The following is a 25,626-nucleotide window of genomic DNA, read 5'->3' on the forward strand; positions in this document are numbered from 1 at the left end:
CTGGCGTGTTATTGTCAATTATAAGATAATTACCTGCAGAGAGTTGCCTACAAGAGATAGTAGGCCTCATAATCTCAATAATACTTGATACTTGGGCTCATTGATACAGCAACGCCTTACTGTCAAAACAAAATTGCAAGGATAACTATAGTAGTGCCCATCTCCATTGATTGAGTTGGTATTTCAATTTTGCTTTATAGCAACGGTCTGATTTTCTGGGGCAGAAGTGCCACTTTGTCTGCGGTCAAAATTTGTCTTGGGAGAAATTGAACTCAAGGTCCAGAGGCTAACCATTACACATAGAACCATAAAACCATAGAACCATTGTAGTATTTCACTCAAAGGAAACTCACAAAAACGATACATTTCATATTATTATTTAAATATCAAATTATCATCATTAGCTTACTTTTTATATTCATTATTATAATAAACTTCAAATAAATATAATAAATTAAAAAATTATTAAATAACAAATTTCTCCCTTGACAAAGTGGAGCTTGAAACCCGAGATTGAATCGAACATTTTTATTTGAAAAAAATTTCTGTTTGGATTTAATTATCTAGTTTCAGGATATATTACTTTGACGCTACATATCTTTAATTCTTTCTGAAACATTATTTTGATATTACTAACAAACAAAAATAGCTTTATTAATTAATCAGTACCGCTTTAAATATTTGATCTGTATTTTGCATATTATATTAAGCTTATGCCATTATGAGCCGACTACGAGAGACAGCTAAATATCTAATAGGAGTACAGCCTCCAAGAAATAGAAGGAGCAGGAGTGAGGAGCCAGCAGAAGAAATGCAAAGGAAGCGTGAATCAGAAGCACAAGCAACTAAAGAAAATAGAGAGGGCAGCGAAATGACTACTGAAAACTTACAGCAAGAAGAAGAGCTTCTCCAGTTAGCTGACAGACAAGGTCAGTTGGAGACACACAATAGAGAGAGTGTGAGCGATGAGACGTTTGTTACTTTGGATGAGTATAGAGCTCAGCACGAAGACGCAGATCCCTTTGCTTCGACTTCAACAATACGGAGGGCACCTACTGCCAGACCACCTGCAATAGAAAACAGCGATGATGATGAGGAACGCAGAGAGCAAGCGATGTTAGCACAACCATCAAAGCGTAGAAGTGACGCTACAGCCATAAACAAGGCAGCAGAGCTAGCAAGATACAATGACTGGTTAAATAGATTGACATGTGATATGCTCGGGGATGAAGATCGCGGAGCCAAACACCAGAGCTTCAAAACACACACGAGAGTAAAGCAACTTGAGCGTCATGCTGACTTGTTCTCACCACCCTTGCATATAAGCACAGATGATGATGAAATACCAATTTCGAGACAAGGATTATCCCCAGCGTCCAGTTACAGAGAAATAGACCAAACGCCACAAGCAATGCAGAGACCTTTAGCAAAAAGCATTTTGGCAAGTTATAATGCTAAGGATAAAGACAACCTACAAAATAACAGAAAAGAAAAGCACTCACAAACCAGCCCACCAACAACTCGCATACTATTTAGTGACGATGCAATCATAGTTAGTGAGGAGAGCTCAGACGAGGAGAGCTGCACATGCAAAAGCGTAGAACCCAGCAAGCAAAAGCACAATATCAAACAAAACCATTTTGAAATAGAGAGTAGCAGAGCAATTAATAATAAACATGACTTCACACAACAAGCAGCTGACACCCAGCAACCAATACAAAATTATAGAGAAGAAAGAGCGAATAAATATGAAGAACAGCTAGCTCACCACAAGAAAGGACGGCTTCTACAGAACATGGGAAACCCACAACACGAGAAAAAACTGAATGAGCAACGAGAATGGCGAAGGACACAAGAACTCATGCCGGAAGAAGTGCGAGGCAAAAGGTCAGAGATGAGCAACCTAAACTTACATAGTGAGAATTATTACAAGAAAAACAACCCAAAACTAACATGGCCTTATGGATTGGAGAGATATGAAGAGTGCAGAAATCAGTCACCATGCGCAGAAAGGAGACAACTTCCAAAAGATTGGCTAGAACTAGGACACCAAGAACAAGTAAAATTTGATGAAGAATGCTACCAGCCTCGACAAGCAATGTGTTATGATTATCAATGCGATGTAACACCAAGGAAAAGCATACTCAAACCAAAGCAGTATCACATGGCCGAAGCAAACAATGAGTATGGTAGAGCATTAGATCAAGAGAGGAGACAACTCCTACAAGAGCCATACTCAACAAGATTTGAAAGACTTGAACAAGAGCGGTTAGCATGGCTAGAAGAGCAAAGACAGCGGGAGTTGAATGAGGAAAGATTACGCTACAAACCACACCAGAAATTAAAGATGAGACAGGGAGTAAACTATCCGGAGTGTGAGATGAAACATAGCCAGCGAGGGATGCAATTGGGAAGAGAAGCTAGACCAGAGCAAGACACGTGTGAATCAACACCTTGGCTCAATGCATCAAGCCAGAAGCATTATAGAAAAAACAGTCAGCCATTACAGGAGCCATGGGTGCCTTACTACGAATCTGACAGCTCTGACCTAGATTATTGTCAAAATAAACGAACACAAGGACTGCCTACCAAACGAATACCTGCAAAACAAACAGTGGAACAATCAAATAAGCAAGCCACAAACATAATAAATGTAGCCACAAAACTACCCGAAGTAGAGAAGTTTTCAAATGGACCCTCAGCAGAAACCACCTTCAGTGAATGGACAGACAACTATGAGCTTAATTGCCAAGCCCTGAGCATTCCACGAGAAAATTGGGGAAAAATACTTCCACTGTATCTCACCGAAGGTGCTCTCATCACTTATCGTAATATAATAGCAAGGAACCCATACATCAAAGAAAATTACAGCCTGCTCACAGCTGAACTTGCTGAAGAATTTGCTGTAACAGATGGAATAGCAAACTCAGTGGACCTAAATAACAGAATAAAGCAGGAGTCTGAAAGCATTGGTAAATATTATGCCAGCATCACCACTATGGCTAAAAGACTCTTTCCCACCATGAATGCTGATGCACTAGACCAAATAATATTATCATCATTTGTTCGAGGCCTGCCAGTGACTTTCAAGAGGGGCTTGCTAAACAATCCTAGCATCAGCACAGCAGATGGCGCTTTCAAGGCAGCACAGAGGATGGAAAAGACCAATGCTATCCTACTTAATGAATCAGCACATGCAAATGTTAGCGTAGTAAGTCGTGACATACGACAGGAAGAGCAACTGGAAGCAATTAAACGAAGCCTGAAAAACCTGGAGCTAAGAGAAGCTGAAAGAGTAGCCGAGAATAGAAGCAGAAGGAATGACAATAACAACTGGTTCGAACGAGATAGGAATTATGGTGGCAGTGCGGCAACTAACACAAACTGGAGAGACAGAAGATGGAACAGGCCAATGGGCAGACAATTCCATGGCAGCTATAGAAATAATCAAGCAGGATACTCTTCAGGTCGAAGATTTAATAATAATTGGAGAAACCACAGAAATGCCAACTTCTCTAGAGCACCTCAGAGACAATCATGGAGAGAGAGCCAGATGCTAAGAGCTCGGGAGCACAACCGCCAGCATGAGGGACAAGAGTTCACAATGGATGGGCGACCCATTTGCCGAAATTGCAATAACATCGGACATCAACACTATTTTTGCAGAAAAACAGTTAATTCTATGCCAGCGGGACAGCCAACTCAACAACACCGCATGGTACGCTTTGAAGACACCAGAAACCAATCTAGGACCGCCAACAATGTCACTAGCCACAGAGCTCAAGATATTAACAGGACAAGAACGGTGAACATCGTAGATCAAGACACGCCTACATCAACAGCTCAAGCAGAAGTAAATTCCAAAGAAACAACAGCTGAAGAGCAGACAAATCCACACCCAGATACAGAACAACAGTTGGATATAGATAGAAATGCTGCTCAGGACAACTGTGAACCTGTAGATGAGCCTGAGATAGATGAGCAACTACAAGAATTCCTAGATTGGGTTGTAGAAAATGAAGTTCACAGGCTAGACACGGAACACAATACTACACAAACTGCAAGTGATGAAGAATGGTATAACCTATTAACATGGGTGAATGAATGCAACACATACGAAGAAAACTGGGATCAATTATATGAAGCAGAACTGACACAGCTAGAGATGGACATAGAAGATATACTTAATGCAGAAAGTACAGCGACCGAGAGCCAGATAATAGAGGATGAACAACAAAATATTGCAGAACAAGTTTACGATGACAGAGAAGTAAGGTGGACAACAGATGACACAATAACGCAAATCAACATCATACAGAAAAAGTCAAAACGATCTAAAGCAAAAGACAAGAATCACAAGAGGCAAGAGCAAAGATCAGAACACCAACCTGGATATCCTAACGGCTACATAAGGAAACCACCATTACATCCATACGGTGTTCTCAATGACTTGGATACTCGCATGGCGCAATTGTGGATCAGAGAGAGTTCTAATAGCCAACATACAAGTAGAGAAGATGATGACGATACAAATACACACCTTTGTGATCTTGTAACCACGAAATGTAAGACAACTTATCCAAGAGCCCACCAAGATACAAACCTAAAAAGGAAAAATTCTACACAAAGAATTGAAGAACCAAAGCAAAAGAAGAGGAAGAGAAATGCAGTCAATAAGATGACTAAAGCCCAGCTGCAACATGACGCCATTGCAGAGAAATCATTACAGACATCTGACAATCACACAGTCCCTGATGAGCAAACCACAGGCATACCAGACTATCCACAGGGACTCTCATGCCCACCCTTGAGAAGTAGAAAGGAGACATATGAAACCTCAAAAGAACCAATAGCACACAGCAAAGTAAACAAGCATTATCCATCAACTATTGCTACCACAGAAGCAAAAGAACTACAGCAACTAACGGAACAAACTAAAACACCTACATGCGAAGCACCAGGAAGTGCTAAAGGGAGGACTTTTGAGGTACAAACATTACCACGGAATAACAATGTTCAACTCAGCCCAAGCCCAATGACAGGAAGACTGACAACCATTTTGAAAGAAGCAGGAGGCCCAATTGCTCTGGCAACCATAATTATTCTGATTAGCAGCCTAATTGGAAAAGCGAAAGCATACCCAGACCACCCCATGCTATGCCACACAGCAAATGACCCACGATCACACCCACATCTAATACTGGACCTACCTGACGAAATAACATGCTCCAAACCAAAGGAATCCACAGATGATGTAACACCCTTGAATCTACAAATATACAAGACAACAACCTTAATCCTGGCAAACAAAGCATACATGTGCACAAAAAGAGTAACAACTATACAAACACTGTTATACTTCTTCAATGATGAAAGGCTGACAAAAAGCGAAACTACTTACAACCCTGTATCACCTGAACTATGCTGGAACATGGTACAAACCCAACAGATGGAAGGACAGAAATTATATGAGAAACATGGTGTAATATCAACACATTATTCTACTACCCCTGAATACCAATGGTGTTGCACATGGCGGACAAAGACCGTGGTCAACTATGATATCACCCCAGGAAATGTTTATTTTCACAGAGACACCAAAGTGCTACAGTCAACACTAGCTAGAGTTTCTAAATGTGGTTTTGAAGACATGGCTTGCACAGTAGAAGACAGTGGAGTTGTGGTTTGGAAAGGAAACATAACTGATGAATGTATACTCAAGGAATCAATAATTATCAAAGGATCGAAGAGTGGAGAACATTGGGTATCTAATGACCAGAACATGGTGCTAACTTTCACTGACAGCAAATGGCAAAGCTACCAGGTATGCGCGCACAGCAATCCAGATTTATGGCTCATTAAATCAGACCAAGGCATATATGTCAAGAATACTACAGCCATTCATGGAGTTAAATCAGCTCACCACAAAAGTAAGACAAGACAAGACCTAAAGGTGCCATATGTAACGAGTTTGGTGATGGGCGAAATAGAAGCGATAGCCACCTCACTATCGAACAGGATTAACAACGAAACGAGAAAGTTATTCTGGCAAAGTGTGAATGCGCTTTGCAACCATGAGAAAATTGCCCTTATGCTAATTTCCAAACTAATGCTAGGGGAGCCGACGGCAACAGTAAGACAGCTAATTGGAGACGATTACATAACAGCCAAAGCATTGACTTTGAATAACCTAGCAGTATATGGATGCCACAAGCTTAATGACTCACAATATTCTATCGGAATCTTAGAAAATAGCACCAGTACGGAGAGATGCAGCCCATGGCTGCCAGTAATTGTTACTTACGATGCATTTAAACAGACACAAATGTACATGGACCCTCTCACCAACATTCTTCACAAATATCACCCTATGAAACAATGCAGAACAAATGAGGTGATCTACTACACCCTTAACCAAACATTACACACTTTTGAATGGAACGAAAAGAAGATAGAGAGAGTTAATGATACTAATAATGATACAATGGAGAATCTACTTCACCACAAAGTGACTTATAACGACAGCAAACTATTGATATACCGAGAAAGAGTTGGACTATTTACCCTCGAAGATATGCAACCAGATAGTTCCATTCTAGGAGGATTCATAGAAGCTATCCAAAGAGAAAGACAACAAGCAAAGGAAATAGGAATATGGCCAGTTGGACCAGGAACCACAGGAAACAGTTCGTTACCTTTTCATATTGGTAAGCTTCGCTTATTTGACTGGATTCAAGGCGGATTTATGAAATTCATGACATTCTGGAATATAGTTTGCAACTTAACAGTGACCTTTATAATCATCAGAGTAATTATTTCGATTGGATCAATAATGACGCAGAAGAATTTTTCACAGACAGGCCCAGCAATCAGACACTATTTTAATGGAAACGACAGTCAGAGGAATGCCATCAACACACTGACGCCACGCATTTTTATCCAAGATTTGACAGAGTCAAATTGCCCGTATGATGTGCCGCTAATTGAGGGAAAACTGAATGATAAACCTATAACAATCTTTTTGGACACAGGCAGTACTATGCACATTATTAGTAAGGAAATGGCATCGGAGCTAGGACTCAGTGTTCGTAAAAGTGATGCTACAGCAACGGTTTTTGGTGGAACACGAGTAATATTTGAAGGAGAAAGTGATGTAACACTGACTATCGGAAGCAAAACTATTAACATCACAGTTACCATAACCAAGACATCAAGTAATAATCTGCTGCTAGGATTTTCAGCTTTTTGGCAAATGGGAGTAACAAGCTTTGATATCAAGAACGGAAATATGAATATAGATGGAGAAGATATAGAACTAATCGCTCGATTATCCAACACAAAAATTGCTGGAATGATAGATGAAGGAGCAACATCAACTGATAAAGCCGATACTGAATTACCACAAGACATCACACAGCACAATACGCTATTACAAACTATGGAGGAGTATGGAGACGAGGATGAGCTATATATACCAAAACCTTATCAACACGAAGTTACTGATGAGCAACTAATGAGTTCCTTAAATATCCCATGGACAGAATACAGCAAAGAAGAGCAGTTAGACATCAAGTCACTGATAATTGAAAACAAAGATGTTTTTCTCACCGGCGGACTGAAAGCTCTAAAAGCAACGTCACTATATTCACCAGTACTAGATACCGGTGATGGCAAACCAATCTTCATGAGGCCATATCCTATTAATCCACTACTACAAGAGAAAGCTGACCAGCTAATACAAGAATTACTGGAAGCCGGAGTAATAGAGCACTCTCATTCTAACTGGCAATCGCCATCTTTATTTGTACCAAAGAAGAATGGAAAGGAAGTCAGACTGGTTGTTGACTACAGAGCACTAAATAAAATGTGCAAGAAAGCACCGAGTGACTTACCTCTAATTGGAGAGATCAATTATCATATGGCTGGGAATGCTTTGTTCTCATCCCTAGATGCAGCATCAGGATTCTACGCGCTGCCATTACAAGATGAAGAAACCATGAATAAAACAGCATTTGCAGTATATGGGAACCATTCACAGTACCGCTTTAAGAGGATGCCAATGGGACTTTCCATTTCACCAGGAGCTTTCCTACAAATAGCAAATATTGTGAAAGCACAACTACCACCAAAGAACTACCAGTGCTACATAGATGACTGGATTGTGGCAAGCCCAGACAACCTGCATGACCACATAAAACTGCTACAAACTTTATTCGACAGATTTAGAATGGCAGGACTCATGTTGAAACCACAAAAATGTAATCTATTTCAAAAACAAGTTGAGTTCCTAGGATTTGTCTTGGCAAAAGAAGGATTGACACCAGATGACAGAAATGTTGAGAAGATCAAAAAACTAGCGCCTCCCACAACAAAAAAATTGCTTCGCGGATTTTTAGGTCTATGCAGTTTCCTAAGACGATGCATTTATAATTTTGCATCCATCTCTAAACCTCTCACAGAATTACTAAAAGCCGAAGCTAAATTTGAATGGAAATCAGAACAAGCCAAAAGCTTTGAAGCACTCAAGAAGGCCATAACATCGCATCCGTGTATAGCGCATCCTAGATTTGATCGCCCCATTCTAATCTACAGTGATGCATCAAAAGGCGCTATTGCTGGAATGTGTGCGCAGAGAGACGATGACAAAGCACTACACCCGATTGGATACTTTTCCAGAAAACTCTCCAGAACAGAGGCTAATTATCCAATTTATGAACTCGAAGCACTGGCCACAGTTGCATCCCTAGAGCATTGGATGTCCCTTACTAAACATATGGAGGTGCACTGCTACACTGACAACATGGCATGTAAGACTGTGTTAGACGCATGCACTAAACAACCGACAGCCAGAAGAGCGAAATTAGCAGCTAGATTTGGCCAGTTTGATAATGTGACAATCCATTACATCGAAGGCGAAAGGAACCGAGCAGCCGACTTCTTATCCCGCATGGACCAACCAGGGGAACAAAAATTGAATGAGCACGCATCTCCAAATACTACAGCACAAATTATGAAGGAAACTGCTGATCAGCACAATGGGTTAATATCAAGAAAATGCAATCTACAGGTAAGCATTATAGATAATGAAGAAACAAGAGAGGATGATATATCAGAAGAACAACCAAAAAAAGAAGAGCAGAAGTTTGAGTTCCTAGCACAGTTAATTGACAATGAGATGATAGTTGACAAATTCCGAGAAGGAATAATGGCCGACGACTTCTACGGCGTCATATTAAGATATCTGGAGAGAGGCCAGATGGATTTTGACCTGACGGTACGATTACGAAATCTGTTTAAAGATGCGGCAAATAAATACAGGACCCGCGAACGACTTTTGTGGTATGTTTCTAGAGAAGATGAGAGATTACGTTTGGTTGTACCTACAAACTTACGAAAGCTAATTTTACAAACAATGCATTCAAACCTTGGAAGTTGCCACCGTGGAGTAATTGCCACGATAGCTGCTGTAGCCCGGCATTTCTTTTGGAGAACATTGACTGAAGATGTCAGGAGCTATATAGCCGACTGTCAGATCTGTGGCATGGTGAAGAGAGCGCCTCACCATATCAAACCACATATGAAGCACTTGCCAGTAACTGAGCCTTTCGCGAGGTGGAGTATTGACTGTTTACAAGATCTGAAAATCACACCAAACGGAAATAAGCACATACTTGTATGCATAGAAGCTGTGACAAGAACTATGGTAGCAGAACCAATTAAAGATCTGACTGCAAAGACTATAGCCTACACCTTGTTCAGTCGGTTATTTTGCGTATACGGATTTCCGCGAGAAATCAGAAGTGATAACGCTACATCTTTCCGGAACAATATTATGACAGAGCTAGAAAAGCTAGTAGATCTAGAACACAGTTTCACATTAGCTTATGCATCCCAATCAAATGGAATAGTAGAACGTGCTATACAAACACTTCAGCGAACTCTTCAGTGTTATTCTACCGAAGCACAGAGTACATGGGATTTCTATGTACCAGCAGCAGTGTTAGCTCATAATACTACCATATGCCGATCTAATTCAAGTTTTGAAGACACACCATTCTTTCTGACTTTCGGAAGAGACTGCAGGGTGCCATTATTCAATCTGCTCGGTGAAGCTGCACCACCAAACGTAAATGAAAGGACACATCTGACTGACGACTATAGAGAGGACTTAGTGCTAAGAATTCGGGAAGCGATGGAAAGGGCATATCAGACACATGAGAAAATGAATAAACGGTACAAGGAATATTATGATCGACAAGCAACGGATATACCATTCAAAATAGGAGATAGATGCTACCTATTCAGACCAAAGATTGGCAAAAATTGCAGCCGCGCCCTCTCAAGCCAATACCTGGGCCCGTTTCGTATTTTAGATCTAACAGATGTCATGGCAAACATAGTGCCGTGTATCGAGCCCTATGCAAAACCGAAGTGGGTTTCAATAAAGCGATTAAAACTTGTACGTGAAAATTTTTCACCCTCGTACAAAACCAATGCACAGGAGACACCAGATTTAGAAGAAGATACAAGTTCTGAGGAGTGGGAGAATGGTGACTATATGGAAGAAGAGTACGCAGCCAATGATAGGAACAGGAGACAGGATCAGAGTTTACCGCGACCATCGTACCCACCGAGTAGCCCACAGAACCCGGATGAAATAGACGAAGCACTAGAAGGAAGACAGTATTATATGTCTGAAGCGACAAATGATGTGCAGCCGAAAGGCGGGAGTTATGAAGAAACCCTACCAAGAAATACGTCAACAACAAACAGAAGGTATGAGCTACGAAGCCGTACAAAAAATAAGCGTATGCAAGATTATGTTTACGACGATGAGGGAGAGTATGAATGGGAATAGCTTATAACGCCCAGCTCTACACATATATCAACATACCAACGAACCAAAAAAAAATTTTTCAAACACAAAACCTACCAAAAAAGGATGCTTTACGGCTTGATCCTATAGCAAATATACAACTAGATATCTATCGACAATTGAACATGTACGGATCCCTAATAATTATAGGCAACTTACGCAAAATAATAAGCAGATATAGACATATATCCAATACGAATGACCCTCGCGATGATATGAGGGGCCGATATAGACAACCTTGAAAGAACGATCATAACAATTAGCTACGATACAACCTCTTCAGAGGTCAAGATATATCTGATACAGATCATTCGTGTTATTCCTACTGCGAAGGCAAGCTACCCAAACGATGGAGAGCCCTCCAATGGCTAGCGTACAGTATAATTAATGACGAATGATGAACAAGGCGATGCGATAAGACACGCCCATTATAGAGCTCACTATAGCCTAAACAAAGGCATGACAGAGAAGTGAAAACAGCAACCGCTCTGGTATGTCGATGACTAATATGTAATTATTAAGTGATCATGGATATGCACAGCAGAATAGACATGGTGGGATGGTAATTATAAACAAGATACATATATTTCAACATGGCATGTGAATTTAGAAACACAAAGAAAAGGGCATAGCAACAGTATGATTGAAAAGAAGAAGCAGTTAACACAGTCAATAAGGGCGAGCTCTAGAACGAGGCCTTCTTAGTACATCTGAAGAGCCTGTGGAAGGTGATTGGGGAGGAGTACGATGAATTATATGAGCGCGTGGGCTGGGCAGTGGTCGCCCACCCCGCATTAGGACTAGGCTATCAACGAGTTGTTGATGAATATCCTCCATGCTGTCATTTGTATTGCTTGCTTGCAATCTTTGGCCAGTGACTCCGGAAAGTAGACGGTCTGAAACAGGAGAATGAGAGTGAATGGAATGACGGATAAAATCAAATCATGAACAGAAGAGGGATGAGGAAATCAAGAGAAGAAAACGAAATAAAATCAGGAGTACTTACAATGGCCAGTCCCATTGTGACGGCCTAGGATGGGTAGCATTTCAGCTCGGCTGGCCAACAAAGGCTGCAGGGTGTCCGTCACTAATAGGTAGTCGATGGCACCCCGCAGTGTGCTCCAAAACACTCTCAAGGCGTGTAAGGTTGTTCCATGATAAGGGTGGCTATCACGAAAATTGGTACGCCTCCTAGCGTAACCATGAGAGGCCACAAGCTACAAAACATAATTATGCCATTCAAATAGATGCAAAAAAAAAAAAAAAGAGAGAAAGGACGTGATAGCGTGACAACCAATTATTAGAGGATTAAATACTGATGAAAACACGTGAAAATTAAGTGTGGAAGAAGATTAGATATCTTACCTCTAAAAAGGCGGATAGTTGTACCAAATATAGAACAGCCAACAGAGAAGGACCGTGTTCCTCAGCAATAACTACTGGGATACTTGCCCGACATTCAGGGCAATGAATTTCGTTGCGACGGTGCGAAACGGCCTCCGCAACCAAGGCCTCGTGGCAGCGGGAGCAGACGCTATGGCCACAGCGATAGACGCAACGCCGAGTCACACCCTCAACGGTGCAAATATGACAATTAAAATCTGCCATCCTTTCCAAGAAGATATCAAGAGAAACAGGTATGGAGAGACAAGGAGGACAGGGGCCTTTTATAGTAAATGGTCATGATGGAGTTGCCAATAATAACCGCAGAAATATAAGCCAGGGTCTGGCTTCACCTGAGGGCCGGTATGTGTCAGGGTTTGAAGCAATAGATGACCAAAAGTCAAAAGAAATAATAAATTGTGGGATCACCTAATACCACAACTGCTGCAAAACATTGCAGCAAGCACTGTGATGCATCAATAAGCAGACATGAAATATATGGCAATTGCTATGCTGCTGGAAATATCAAGCATGGGAGTTGTCCAACTATCATAGCTGATGCAATGTGAATATATGGGACATCATTTCGATTGGGAGTTGTCTGACCATTATAATGAAAAGCTTAATGAATGAAAAACAGCATAAAATTGTTACTAAATCACGATTATTATTGATCAACACCACTTAATATGAAAGAGACTAACTAGTTACAACAATTATTAATGGATATTCAGCGAAGCAAACAACTCTACAGAGTATCAGGCAAAAATGGAGGTATATCGCCAATATTACAGGAGCCAGCCACATTAATGACTTGTTGGAGCGAAGAAGCAGCTGGCGTGCACCAGATCAGCAACCAGCCATCAGTGAAAGAATCATTTACAACACTTTATTTAGTATATTTAGTTATAGCTTATAACATCATTATAGTCTAGAAAATGTTGTATTGTAGAGCAGTAGAAAAATATAGCATAATTATTCATTAACTCAGATATTGTATTTTATGAGAAAATATCGACGAAATGGTTGTACAAAGAATGGCATAATATTATAATAGTTTCTCTTGCTTCATATAAATTAGCTAGCTAATAGCGTCTTAGAACGAGGATTACTGTAAAATTAATTTTATAATGCTGCCATTGTTAGTTTTTGAGTTATGGCCAGTTTTGTACAATTTGTTACCGGACTTAGAATATTTTTCACTTCTCATTCGCTTGTCGTCATGGAATCCCAACCACAGTAAGGAATTTTAGCTCACCGCAAGGAATCTGAAATATAAATTAAACAAAAGCTTACGCAAAGACCACAAGTAAAACACAACCAACCAATGACATTCGACAATGGCTCAAGGACAAGTATAAAAGAGGGGCAAAATCAAGGGAAGAGCAGGAGAAGCTGGCAGCGAGCCAGACGATAAAGGGGCGCCGCAAGGAAGAGCCAAGATAGGAGGATTAACATAAGCCCAAGATAGCCAAGGAGCCAGCAGCAACCAGCTCGCCGAGGATAGACTCAACAAACACGATTCACCCAAAAAGAGGTGGCAAGCCAGGAAGCCATAAAGCCCTGAGAGAAGAAAGTTAACTCAGCCGCCCCTGTTTACAGTAAGAGCTACTACTACACGCCTAACAGATACGTACTCATTTAACCTAGTAAGGCCATAACAAATAGGGCTAAGCATATTGTTATTTTTGCTTGAGCTAGTAAGCCTTGACAGAATAATTGTTATTTTGACCTTTGGAGGAAAATAGAGTTTGCAGACACATAGAAACAAACCACTGGCGTGTTATTGTCAATTATAAGATAATTACCTGCAGAGAGTTGCCTACAAGAGATAGTAGGCCTCATAATCTCAATAATACTTGATACTTGGGCTCATTGATACAGCAACGCCTTACTGTCAAAACAAAATTGCAAGGATAACTATAGTAGTGCCCATCTCCATTGATTGAGTTGGTATTTCAATTTTGCTTTATAGCAACGGTCTGATTTTCTGGGGCAGAAGTGCCACTTTGTCTGCGGTCAAAATTTGTCTTGGGAGAAATTGAACTCAAGGTCCAGAGGCTAACCATTACACATAGAACCATAAAACCATAGAACCATTGTAGTATTTCACTCAAAGGAAACTCACAAAAACGATACATTTCATATTATTATTTAAATATCAAATTATCATCATTAGCTTACTTTTTATATTCATTATTATAATAAACTTCAAATAAATATAATAAATTAAAAAATTATTAAATAACAAATTTCTCCCTTGACAGTACCTTCACTAGGCATCTCAATACTGGACTCAGTCTGATTGACATGCACCGTCGCGGAAAGAAACATTAGGCTGGTGTAATATGGCCAAGATGGTCGATACGTATCTCCAGCCCCAGACCCCTGGGAACTGAGCATCTTTTTATACTGTTTTACCCAGTATGTGCGTAGTCCTTTATACTTGGCTTTGACAATTTGAACTAAAATGATACTAAACAAAATAAATTTACAAATTAAATCCTTGTGTAGGTAAAAGTGGGTGGTCTGTAAGAACACCATCAACATCGATGAAAGTAGGTTGCAGTTTGGTGCGGGTTCAAATAAAAGCGTTTATTAATAAATTTGTTGTAATAAAACTATGCCTACATCATAAACATTAATAATGTTTAATTACTAAGTGTTTACTACCATTGCCAGATCAGCTGTTTGCACTATGACATTGCACTGCTCACTAGTGCTAGTCCTACTAACCCCCTACTAACCTGTACTGTTCATCGACTTGGCTAGATCCACAAATTGTTCTTGAGCACGTGCCCGTGAAAAATGATTCGCATGGTTCCATATATATATCCGTGGTTCCAACTCTGCAATTAGCTGCTCAATATTGATAGATTTTAATGCTAGTTGGAGCTGATCTTCAGGTAAAACGGAATACACATCCATTTTTTATGCTTACGTTTCCCGCGCTATTGCAAATTTTGGCAATATTGCGAGATATGATTGGTCAATTTATTGTTGCACTCCGCTAAGGGCCGCCGTCAAAATCGGACAAATATACCGGTAGCATAGAATTATCTTCCCTAGAGTGATAACAGTGCCTTCAACAACACGAGCGTTTTCGGTGCCAACAAGGAGCGTTTAGGTCGCGCCCCTTTTTTGGGCTAGTCAATCGTAGTGATTGACTAGATCAGGGGTGGGCAAATTTTTTTCTCAAAGAGCCAAATTTCAATGTTGCAAGTTATTTGGGAGCCGCATAATATGTGTTTTATGTATAACATTTCATACTGATAATACAAGTTTGGTAGTTGTATTGTAATTAAATTTATTCTCTAGAATACTTTTACCATAGCATTGAATAATGTTGAAGTAAGCTTAAAGAGCATTGTATAACTTCAAGTTTAGTGGGATACATGGAATTATTTACGGCTGCTCATTATCTCTTGGTAATCTGGCTCTCTACTGCAGCATGCTATTCTTAGGAGCTGACACAGAAGATATTGAGTCAAATTGGATCTCAACTTGCTCTTAATATTATTCATGTATAAAAATGCTGATTCACATAAATATGTGGCAGCAAACACAGTGTGCAACCATTTTCCTAGTTGAGCAAGCTGTGGATATTCAGCCTTTGTTGAAGCTTTTAAGTGAAGCCCTTCCCAATTTCATCTAAATCTGTACCTTTGAGGTTACACAACTCCAGTTGCAGAGATGAGACATTAACCCTCTTCAATGGCAACTGAGTAACCCACTCTCCATTAGGCTTTGCCTTCTGATGTGCTTTTATGAGTTGTATGATGTGTTTCAAAGATTGAAACTAACTAAATCGATTGTTAAACTCTTGTTGCAGCTTTTCTATGAAGTGAGTGTAATCAGCTGTACAAGAAGTCATTTTTTCATCCTCATTTAAAAATGCTTTCAAGGTAGAATACTAAAGCATATCACATCACACATCCACCAGAAACAACTCCAATTTGATTGAGAAGTCTTGAACAGCTGGTAGTGTATCGATGATAGTCTTGCTCTTCCCTTGAAGCTTGAGGTTCAGATCATTCAAATGGCCACATATGTCAACAAGGAAGGCAAGGTCACTCATAGTTTTAAAAAAGCTCATCATCTTTTGAAACTGTTTGGAATTCAGGCTTGTGCATGTATTTAAAAATGAGATTAGCTCCTGACTCCACAAACTCGACAGAGCATTTCCCTTACTTAGCCATCTAATGTTATTGTATGTTAGTAAATTTTCACAAGTGGCATCGCTTTCTTTGAGAAACTTTCTTAAGTATTTGTGTCTGAGAGCTGATTGACTTTTGAGGAAGTTGATCATCTTCATAGCCTTACACATTAGTTGTTGAAAGTGAGCATTTAGTTTTCCGCATAAAAAAGTTTGGTGGATGATGCAATGGAATGCTAGCATTGATGGCATATCCTTTTTCAATCTAGCTATGACATCTTGCTCTCTTCCAACCATGGCTGGTGCAGGATTTGTTGTTACAGATAAGCATTTGTGGAGAGGTATTTTTGTATTATCAAGTCCCTTAACGAGGGCATAATAGATAGCCTGGCCGGTGGTATCTCCTTCTAATCCAACCAAAGTGAGAAGCTCCTCCTTAATTTCTTCACCATCAAAGAATATTCAACACAAGGTATAGGACTAAAGCATACTCCTGTGCATAAAAAAAACATGCTGATGCTTTATAAAGAAGCATGTAGTATAAATGTGAGGATTAATCACTTATAAACAAAAATCATAAAGTAGGTGCATCCTTTTCTTCTTGGAGTTGTGTTCTCTCTTTACTGTCTTACAATGCACTTGAATGACGTCAGCTTGCAACTGCATGCTAAAAATGACATTACCAGTTGTTAGTGTACAAAGTAACTTACATACCATACAAAGACTATTAATTGAGCTACATCCATTATATCATTAGATTTATCAATAGCGATTGAAAAGTAATCTGTCTCGTCTATATGGGTTAGCAAAGTCATACTTAGATAATCATTAATGCTTTCAATTCTACCAGTAGCAGTTTTTCCTAGAAAGAGGTATTGCCTTCATTTTACCAATCACATCACGCTTATCTGAAAAAAATGTTTGCATAGCCTCAGTCATGCATTCTTTTACAATCTCAGCATGGGAATAGAGAAGCATTGCTTTTGCTGGAATTTTTGAGACTCGTAGAGAAGCTTCTGCAGGACGTTTATCACTAGTTGTAAAAGAAACTAGCATATTTTCTGAAGAAATTAGTGATTTTGAAGTTTATTTAGCTTTTGATGTCTAGCTACAAATTCCAATAGGAATGTAGTAGTAACTCTCTGTGCTTCGTCTCATGATGTTGTTTGATGTTCGTCTTCTTGTTAGAAGAGATTGTTTTCTGGCACAACAGACATTGCGGTTTGCCATGCCTGAAGATGAACGCATATTCCAGGGTTCACTCATCTTGGAATTCTCTTGTAGATTCGTTTCTATTCCGTTTACTTTGTTAGACCCCCATTGTAACTCTGGAAATGGTTTGTTTAGTTGAAGATGCCATTGCTACCCCCACAGCATTAATTGGCTTAATTGCAAATGACAACTAAGACACAGCATCAGGGCAGTATCCACCTGTTTGAAAATAGTACAGTGGGGAGAGTCCAAGAGGGGTACCGAATGCCCTCTCAGTGGGGAGGAGGGGGGAAAATTTTTAGTATAACTAGTCTAAATAGTGCAAATCTAGCACACTTGGCTCCTGATGGGGCACATGTTCTAACAGCAAATGTGACATTATAATCCAGTTTTCTAAATATAAAACTGTTTATTGAGATAATCTTTAATAACGCTTATTAAAAATATAATGTGAATGAGAGCTGCTAAAGGGGTTGGCCACAGCTAGCATGAGGTAGAATTATCACCGGGTACAATGCTGAATGGTGTTGGAGAGGAGTAGTCTCCTATGAAATAATTTAGTTAAATAATATTGTAGAGTTAAAAAGTAAAGTTAATAGAGCACCATGTCAAAAGTAATGCATTTATACTATAGTCTATAATACTGAGCAAGTAGTAGTAGATTTAAGTTTGTGCTATGCATGTTACATGCATAGCTCAAACTTAAATTTATTTCTATGAACAAAATATTTTGTACATAAGCATTCATTTACATATCTACTACTACAAAAAATACAACCGTGTACAATTGTCTCTGTATGAAATGCTTGGAAGCGCATTCCTTTCGGTAAAGTCCGGCGCTATAACGTTGACTTGCGAGCTATCGTAACGATCGTTTTTCTCTGTATATTCCAAGTATAATAAAAGTCTAAAAAGTTTACATCACTTCTATTATCTGAATTATTGTTATTCTAATCACACCAAAAATCACTTACGATCGGAGGATCAAATAATATTTTAATTTACCGTTTTGAAAGTTGAGCCGATGTTGACTGGTATTTCCAGCTTTTATTATTTTCCAAGGAGGCGCGATTTCTTTAGCACCGAGCAACGCCTTTTGGATAATCGTTTCATATTTTAATTTATCGACTAATGTCTTGTTGATGATATTTAACACTTACTAGCATTCATATCCTTTGTTTAACGTTATGAGACGGCAGCTTTATAAACGTCTACCGAAAGCGATATAAATGTCGTTTCCCCACGCAACCGATAAACGACATTTTGGTCATTTTCCCAGCCAAAGTGTTAAAATCAAGCAAAAATGACGTGAATTCCGGGATTTTGAGCCTCAAAAAATGGTACTGCCATGGCAGTAGCTGCGGTATAGGATACGGCCCTGCACAGCATCTTATATAAGCCAGCATTATGAAATCATAATGAAATGACTTCCTGATGAACATTTTTGAAGCATTCTAATTTTGTCATTATTAGTTCTGCAACGGACATTATTACATCGGAAACGCTACATGTGCATGATGTCATGAATTATGAATCATTATGCATGTGTAGGCTATATATAATACAGTAATAGTGCATCTTTAAATAAGCCTAATATATCACAACGCATGGAGTTTTGTAGAGCATACTATAAGGATATTTTTATATACGCCAAAAGAATTTGAACTTTCACAGAGTTGAAAGAGCCGCAACAAAGTTTGCAAAGAGCCGCATGCGGCTCTAGAGCTGCACTTTGCCCAGCCCTGGACTAGATCAATAACATTAGCCATGAGAATGGTTATACAATGATCATGAATTTCCAGTTAAGATAGTAATTATTGCTCATATTAAAGAAATGATGATTATAGCTTTTTACTCTAATATATGGTTGTTATTTAAAGCAATTCAATACCTACATGACTTGCAAAGGCACTGAATAGATAGTGTTAAGTAGGTGAGTTAATGCAATCAGTTACTCATAGATAAGATAGATAGTCATACTGGGGTTGTATTACATTACATTGGTGTGATGGGAACCTAATCGACTGCCATCAACTGAAAGTATTGACATTGTATGGTGATAGAGTGATTCATTGACACCACAATTTACAAACAGCCCTTGCATGTAATATTAGATTTCAATACATATCAATCAAATACATAAACTAACTTGAAGCAAGGATGTCCACTAGTTAGTGGACATCCTTGCTTGATGTAAGCGAGCAAAAAGTTTGAAAGTTAGAGTGGCAAATGTTGTTTTATGTTAAATAAAAATAAATTATACTTAATTATACTAAATTATAATTATATAAAAATAAAATAGACTTTTTATTACCTCATTTATTAAAAATGATTTTTTATTGTAATCATAGCTAAACAGATTATATTTAGCCATTACTTGCTAATTATTTCACATTTACATTTAAACACATTGCAGTTTTATTTTTCTTCCTAATTTATTTCAACAAAAAACTTCTTTCATGATATGAAATTTAAAAGTTGTAGTTGTTTGAAAAAGCTTGAAACCTTTACAGTTGTTTTTATTTTCTCTCTTAATTCATTTGAACTGCTTAAAACTATTCTCTCATGATATAAAGCTTAAAAGTTAGAATGGTCCACAGGCTAGCCTAGTCATGCAGTCAAGGATTTCCGCCACACACACAAAACACAACACAAACAACAGGGTAGCCCTACTAATCGCGGTCTTCCACACGAATATTCAAAAATACCAACATTTGTCAATTTTATCGGCCAAACACAACCTACTAATGGATGAGCAACCTATTAATGTATCCGAATACCTCATATAAAATAGGCCAACCAAGTTACATAATGGTTAATACCCATTTTTTCTCTGGAAATATGCCTGCCCGCGATTTTTGACCAAGAATAACCAGGGTTCATCATACACCAAAATGTCTCTCACGGGTTCCGGAGGTAATCTGTTATCTAGCATTATCGGGTGAGTCCATTGCCCCCGTACTGAAAGTTGAACTATTTTTAAGCTAATCAAATTCAACTGCAGTCACAACATTAGAGTTAGCGGTAAATTCAAGCAGGCGTTCATATGAACAGTAATAATTTGATTGGCTACCTTAATAGGTTGCTCATCCATTAGTAGGTTGTGTTTGGCCGATAGAATTAACATATGTTGGCATTTTTGAATACTCGTGCGGAAGACCGCGATTAGTGGGTCTACCCTGTTGTTTGTGTTGTGTTTTGCGTGTGTGGCGGAAATCCTTGAGTGCGTGACTAGGCTAGCCCGTGATCTATTCAGCGCCTTTGCAAGTCATGTAGGTATGGAATTGCTTTAAATAATAAGCTTACCTATATTAGAGTAATAAACTATAATCATCATTTCTTTAATATGAGCATTAATTACTATCTTAACTGTGGAAATTCATGATCCTTGTTTAACCATTCTCATGGCTGATGTTATTGATCTAGTCAATCACTACGATTGACTAGCACAAAAAAGGGGCGTGGCCTAAACGCTCCTTGTTGGCACCGGAAACGTTCGCTTATTTTTTTCTACATAAATTTTTGGGCTAAATCCGTTATGACTACTGATGGAGTGACCGACATAACATCGCAGCCAAGCCGCATAGACGGAAGAGAACAACTCCCTTTCAGTGCTGCTAATGCATCAGGTGCAGTGCGTATTGTGACAAGTTGGTGTTTTGCTCGCTCCGATCGACGGGGGACAACTCCGCAAAAACTACAGTTTGTCAAGACAGGGTAGGTTTAAACGAACTTAAAGCACATCAATTATATCAGTACTGTTTCAGCTTATTCAGGCTCTTCAATATCTTGGCTTTCAAATGAGCCATTGTTTGACATGGTGAGACAGACATTGGTTGGTGTTTATAGGATTTCCCCAGAGCTCTACCACAGAAATGTTCAATGGTATAGAGTCGCAAATTATGACAGCGCAATTTCCCTATTCCGTGTTGTGTGCTCTTACTGCTTATTTATCAACTACGATAATGACGCTAGTGGCAGGCGAAGGTAGGACGACTCCAGAGAACTAATGAAGATGACAGAGGAATCAGTGTCATTAGCTATCCTTGTACAGATTATTTCTATGATAAATAGTTCAGATTCCAAGCGCCATATTATGTTTTCCCGATGATATTATGCATTAGCCCTCTCTTTTTATTGTGATGTTGAGGGGCACGACTGAGGCTATTTAATTTCAAGCATTGCATGATCTCGCGAGAGTGCAATTTACATATAGTCCTAGGGCCACACCACTGCAGATCACAATTTAATCAATGTGATTTTATTACCTTTATCAACGACAGCATATTATTGAAGCATAATCATATTTAGAAAGCAACATAGAAAGCGATATGAATTCTTCAGACAAACTTTAACAATCCCCCGAAATCTATTAACCCAGAACATGTGTTTGTATTGGTCAGGCGTTAGCGCGATCCCTGGGCATTGTTGATTACCTAGAACCCTCGTTTATTGTTAGCGCTCTCTAGCACCGATTGTCACAGAAAAGTGCAGCTTCAATGGCAGCGAAATGGATCGACGACCTAAGGCTAAATGCTAATTATGACATCGCATTGTGGGAACCACAACCAAGTGTTTTTTTATTGCAGGACATACTTTTGACACCCTGTTTTTCATAGTTCTATTTTTCTTTGTGTATTGAATATAGGCTTATTCAAAAGCCAAGACTCTGAAGTACTGAAATATATGATAAAAGTACTGATATAATTGATGTGCTTTAAATAAAGGCCAATAAAGTGATAACTTGATAATGACAACATTTCAAAAATGTGTAGTTGAGTTGACTAGAGTCACATCGTATGACATAAATGAGAGGGTGATCCCTGCTATTGAATATTATAAATCTAGAAACATAATGAGCATGACATTTATATTTAGATATGTCTTTCTAATACTGTTTCTTATTTTCAGGTTATGGTTATATAATTCCACCAGAGATGGTGCCAAAGTTGATAAAGCATGTTAAGGATGTTCATACTATAGCAATGGAAGATGTTTATTTCACAGGTAAATTAATAAGAAATGGCCAAAATTTGCTCCCTCTTTTTAGTTTACTCAGTATGTAATGTTCACCGATGTTCGCCTTTGATTTGTCTTTTAATTTGTGATGTCATTAGCATTCAATACCTTACACACAAAGGCCTGCACATGAAGAGAATCTTATTATCCCTGCCAAACGTCAAGTTCAACTTGTGTTAGTGGAATATTGTCCTTTATCATCATGCATGTTGTATAGCCCATAGAAATGTAGTAAATAGGTATGGTAATAGTAATGCAACAGCTAATGTGACTGTATCTATGTAGGATTGGTGAGGAGCGCTGCCAATGAGAAGGTCCACCAACTAACTGCCTTATTCTCTACAATCTACAGCAACTTGGACAAGTTTTTAGAGAGAATTGTAGCAAGACCAGAGCTTATGTTTATTGGACACGTACATACTGACAGGTATGGCTAAATGTGCAAGCGTAAGTGTGTTAGTCTGCGTAAATCCTACGCCTTTCCAAATTTTCTGCCGATTTTTTTCAACTTACACACGCGTATTTGCCTTCCGACAGATCACCAAAAATATTTGGTTTCAAAATTTTGTCTTGCTCCTGAGACCCAGCCTTTTAAACATATATTTGATTAGAAAATCATGACTACACTTTTGTAATTTTATGCGTTAAGGACAATTAGCTTCAGTGAGCGCATTTATGGATTGTTGTTATGAAAATAATGAAACAATTTGCGTTAAAAATCTACACTCTATACGATTGAGAATAAGAGAGATCGCGTGCAAATCCGAGCTTTACGCTTGCACGCTTATACAAAGAAAAGTGTGTGGATGACATAATACCCAACATGGCATGAAAATATTGAGGGGTGATCAATTTCTGTCAATTTGACTTCTTGCTCGGTAGAAATATGTATAGTATAAATTATAATACATGCCTGTCGTCTTTTCAGCTATGGTGATTTTGCTGCCGGAGACAATAACCATACTCATTCTTTATAAGAGTGAATAATTCATCAAAATGAATTCTTTTTTGCACCTTAATAAATTCAGTGTTCAAAACTTTGCTGCAAACTTAATAAGCACTGCCCAGCTACATTTTCCGTGCGACAGAGTCATAAATGCTATGTAAATAGATATATAAATTTACGGGTTGAAGACTCCAGTTTTGCATTCCGCTAATACATTCTTTGAATTACATTTGTTTCATCCTTTACAAATAATTTGACATGTCAAATCTTAACCATCATGCCTATGTGTAATTTATGACCAGACGTTCACACTGAAAAGTATGTTTAGATACAAAGTACCAATTTCAATAGACAGCTAGATAACAAGTACCCATTACAGTACGCATTTAGTTGCAGATATCAAGGTCTATTAGCAACCAGGTGTGGTTAATGTTTTACAGCAGGTGTTATCGTGCTCTTAAAGAATATAGATAACCCGCTCTATCAGCATATTCAGTGATCAGCTGGAGAAGGCCATTTATGAACTTGTTTGCAACGATTATAATTACATGCAGTTTCCATAATGACCAATTTGGGTACAATCAAAGTTTCATCTAGATATAGGTTGTACTAATGCCATGTGTTTCTGTTTCCTCACTAGAACATCTTCATTACCTGTTGTGAAGACTTGGTGTAATGACTGAATCTAGCAATGCTTCCACAAAAATAATACTATATAAGTTTTATGTGTTTTCTACCCCCATTCCATCATACACTTGTACCATCAGGTTCTAAACGATAGAGCCAGCCTAAGTAGTATCTACAATGAATATACGGGCACAATGTCTTAATTACCCATAATGCTCACATACACATAGAGATGCGGCTTAATTAAAAGCATGTGAGTTACCTAACCTCACCGTCCTATCTAATAGCACTTGCCGAGTTTCTTTCTGGGGAGTGACTGTCGGGTACTTAGTTGACAGGCACCGGTAGAATGCTACTTAACAGTCTGATATCAACTGTGGAGTAACATTTGAAGAGCACCTGCAGTCCATTTGTCAGACTAGAACTAGTGTTTTGGCAAGCGATTGCAGAGTATCCAGTCAGACAATATGCCTATCAGACAAGCAGGTGGGTAGTGCTTGTCTGAGAAGCACTTGTGGAGTACCTGTTTGACAAGCACTTGTGCAGTCTCTATCTGACAAGAACCTGTGTAGAACCCGGATGGATGATGATCAACTGCCACATGCCTGTCTGACAAGCACCTAACAATTACCCATCTAACAAGCACTTGCCAAGTACCTGTCTAATGAGCATCAGTAAAAAAAGCAGTTTTATTAAATATTTAATGATGTTAGTATTTATGATGTGCCACAAACCAACGCATAGAGCTGAACTAGCGTGTTAATGCCAGTACTTGTCATTCCTGTAAGAAATTGAGAATTTATTTTTTAGATTTGCTGAGCTGTATTGGAAACTCATAAGTGAAAGATACGATCCAAACAAGGTAGAAGAGTCTGAGTAGGAAAAGTTTTCTTTAACGAGTCTCATGCAAAATTATGGTGACGTTTAAGACAGCTGCTGGCAAGCTTACTTGGGACCAATCAGTGTCTGCTGAGTTGGTGAATGACATTTCAAATAGTTGATGGGAAAATTAAAAAATTATTTATTCTATTTATTAATGACCTGAAAGATATTGAAGATGCTGTGCATTTTTATGAGCCTAAGAAAGTGAGCATGCCTTGTACTATATGATGCTTCTTCCATAATATACAATATGACATGCATTGTATTATATGATCCCTTTTCCATAATATACAATATGACATACCTTGTAGTATATGATACCTCTAGCATAATATACAATATGACGTACCTTGCACTAATAATAATACATAATATATATTTGCAGTATATGTTACTAGTGAGCTTGTACTTTGTGTACTATATGTGAGATCCCCCTGCCAATACAGCGTATACACATCAGGGCACTCCTTGAAAAGAAAAGAAACAATGCTCCGAATCAAAATAATTTGGACTCATTTTTTGCGA

The 25,626-nt window shown here is 38.7% G+C and overlaps 1 protein-coding gene across 1 annotated transcript in view; it reads left to right on the forward strand.

The window, feature by feature from the left end:
* The window catches only part of LOC137400779 (UDP-GalNAc:beta-1,3-N-acetylgalactosaminyltransferase 1-like), a 40,875-nt gene extending 15,503 nt beyond the window's left edge, over window positions 1-25,372 (forward strand). Inside the window, exons 6-8 of the mRNA XM_068087116.1 lie at window positions 22,539-22,634; window positions 22,932-23,073; window positions 25,030-25,372. Of these exons, the coding sequence (XP_067943217.1) occupies window positions 22,539-22,634; window positions 22,932-23,073; window positions 25,030-25,099 (308 nt within the window). The 3' untranslated portion in view covers window positions 25,100-25,372. The remainder of the gene's footprint in view (window positions 1-22,538; window positions 22,635-22,931; window positions 23,074-25,029) is intronic.
* The last annotated feature ends 254 nt before the right edge of the window (window positions 25,373-25,626 follow it).

Source organism: Watersipora subatra, chromosome 7 (genome assembly GCF_963576615.1).
Source record: "Watersipora subatra chromosome 7, tzWatSuba1.1, whole genome shotgun sequence".
Classification (NCBI taxonomy): Eukaryota; Metazoa; Bryozoa; class Gymnolaemata; order Cheilostomatida; family Watersiporidae; genus Watersipora; species Watersipora subatra.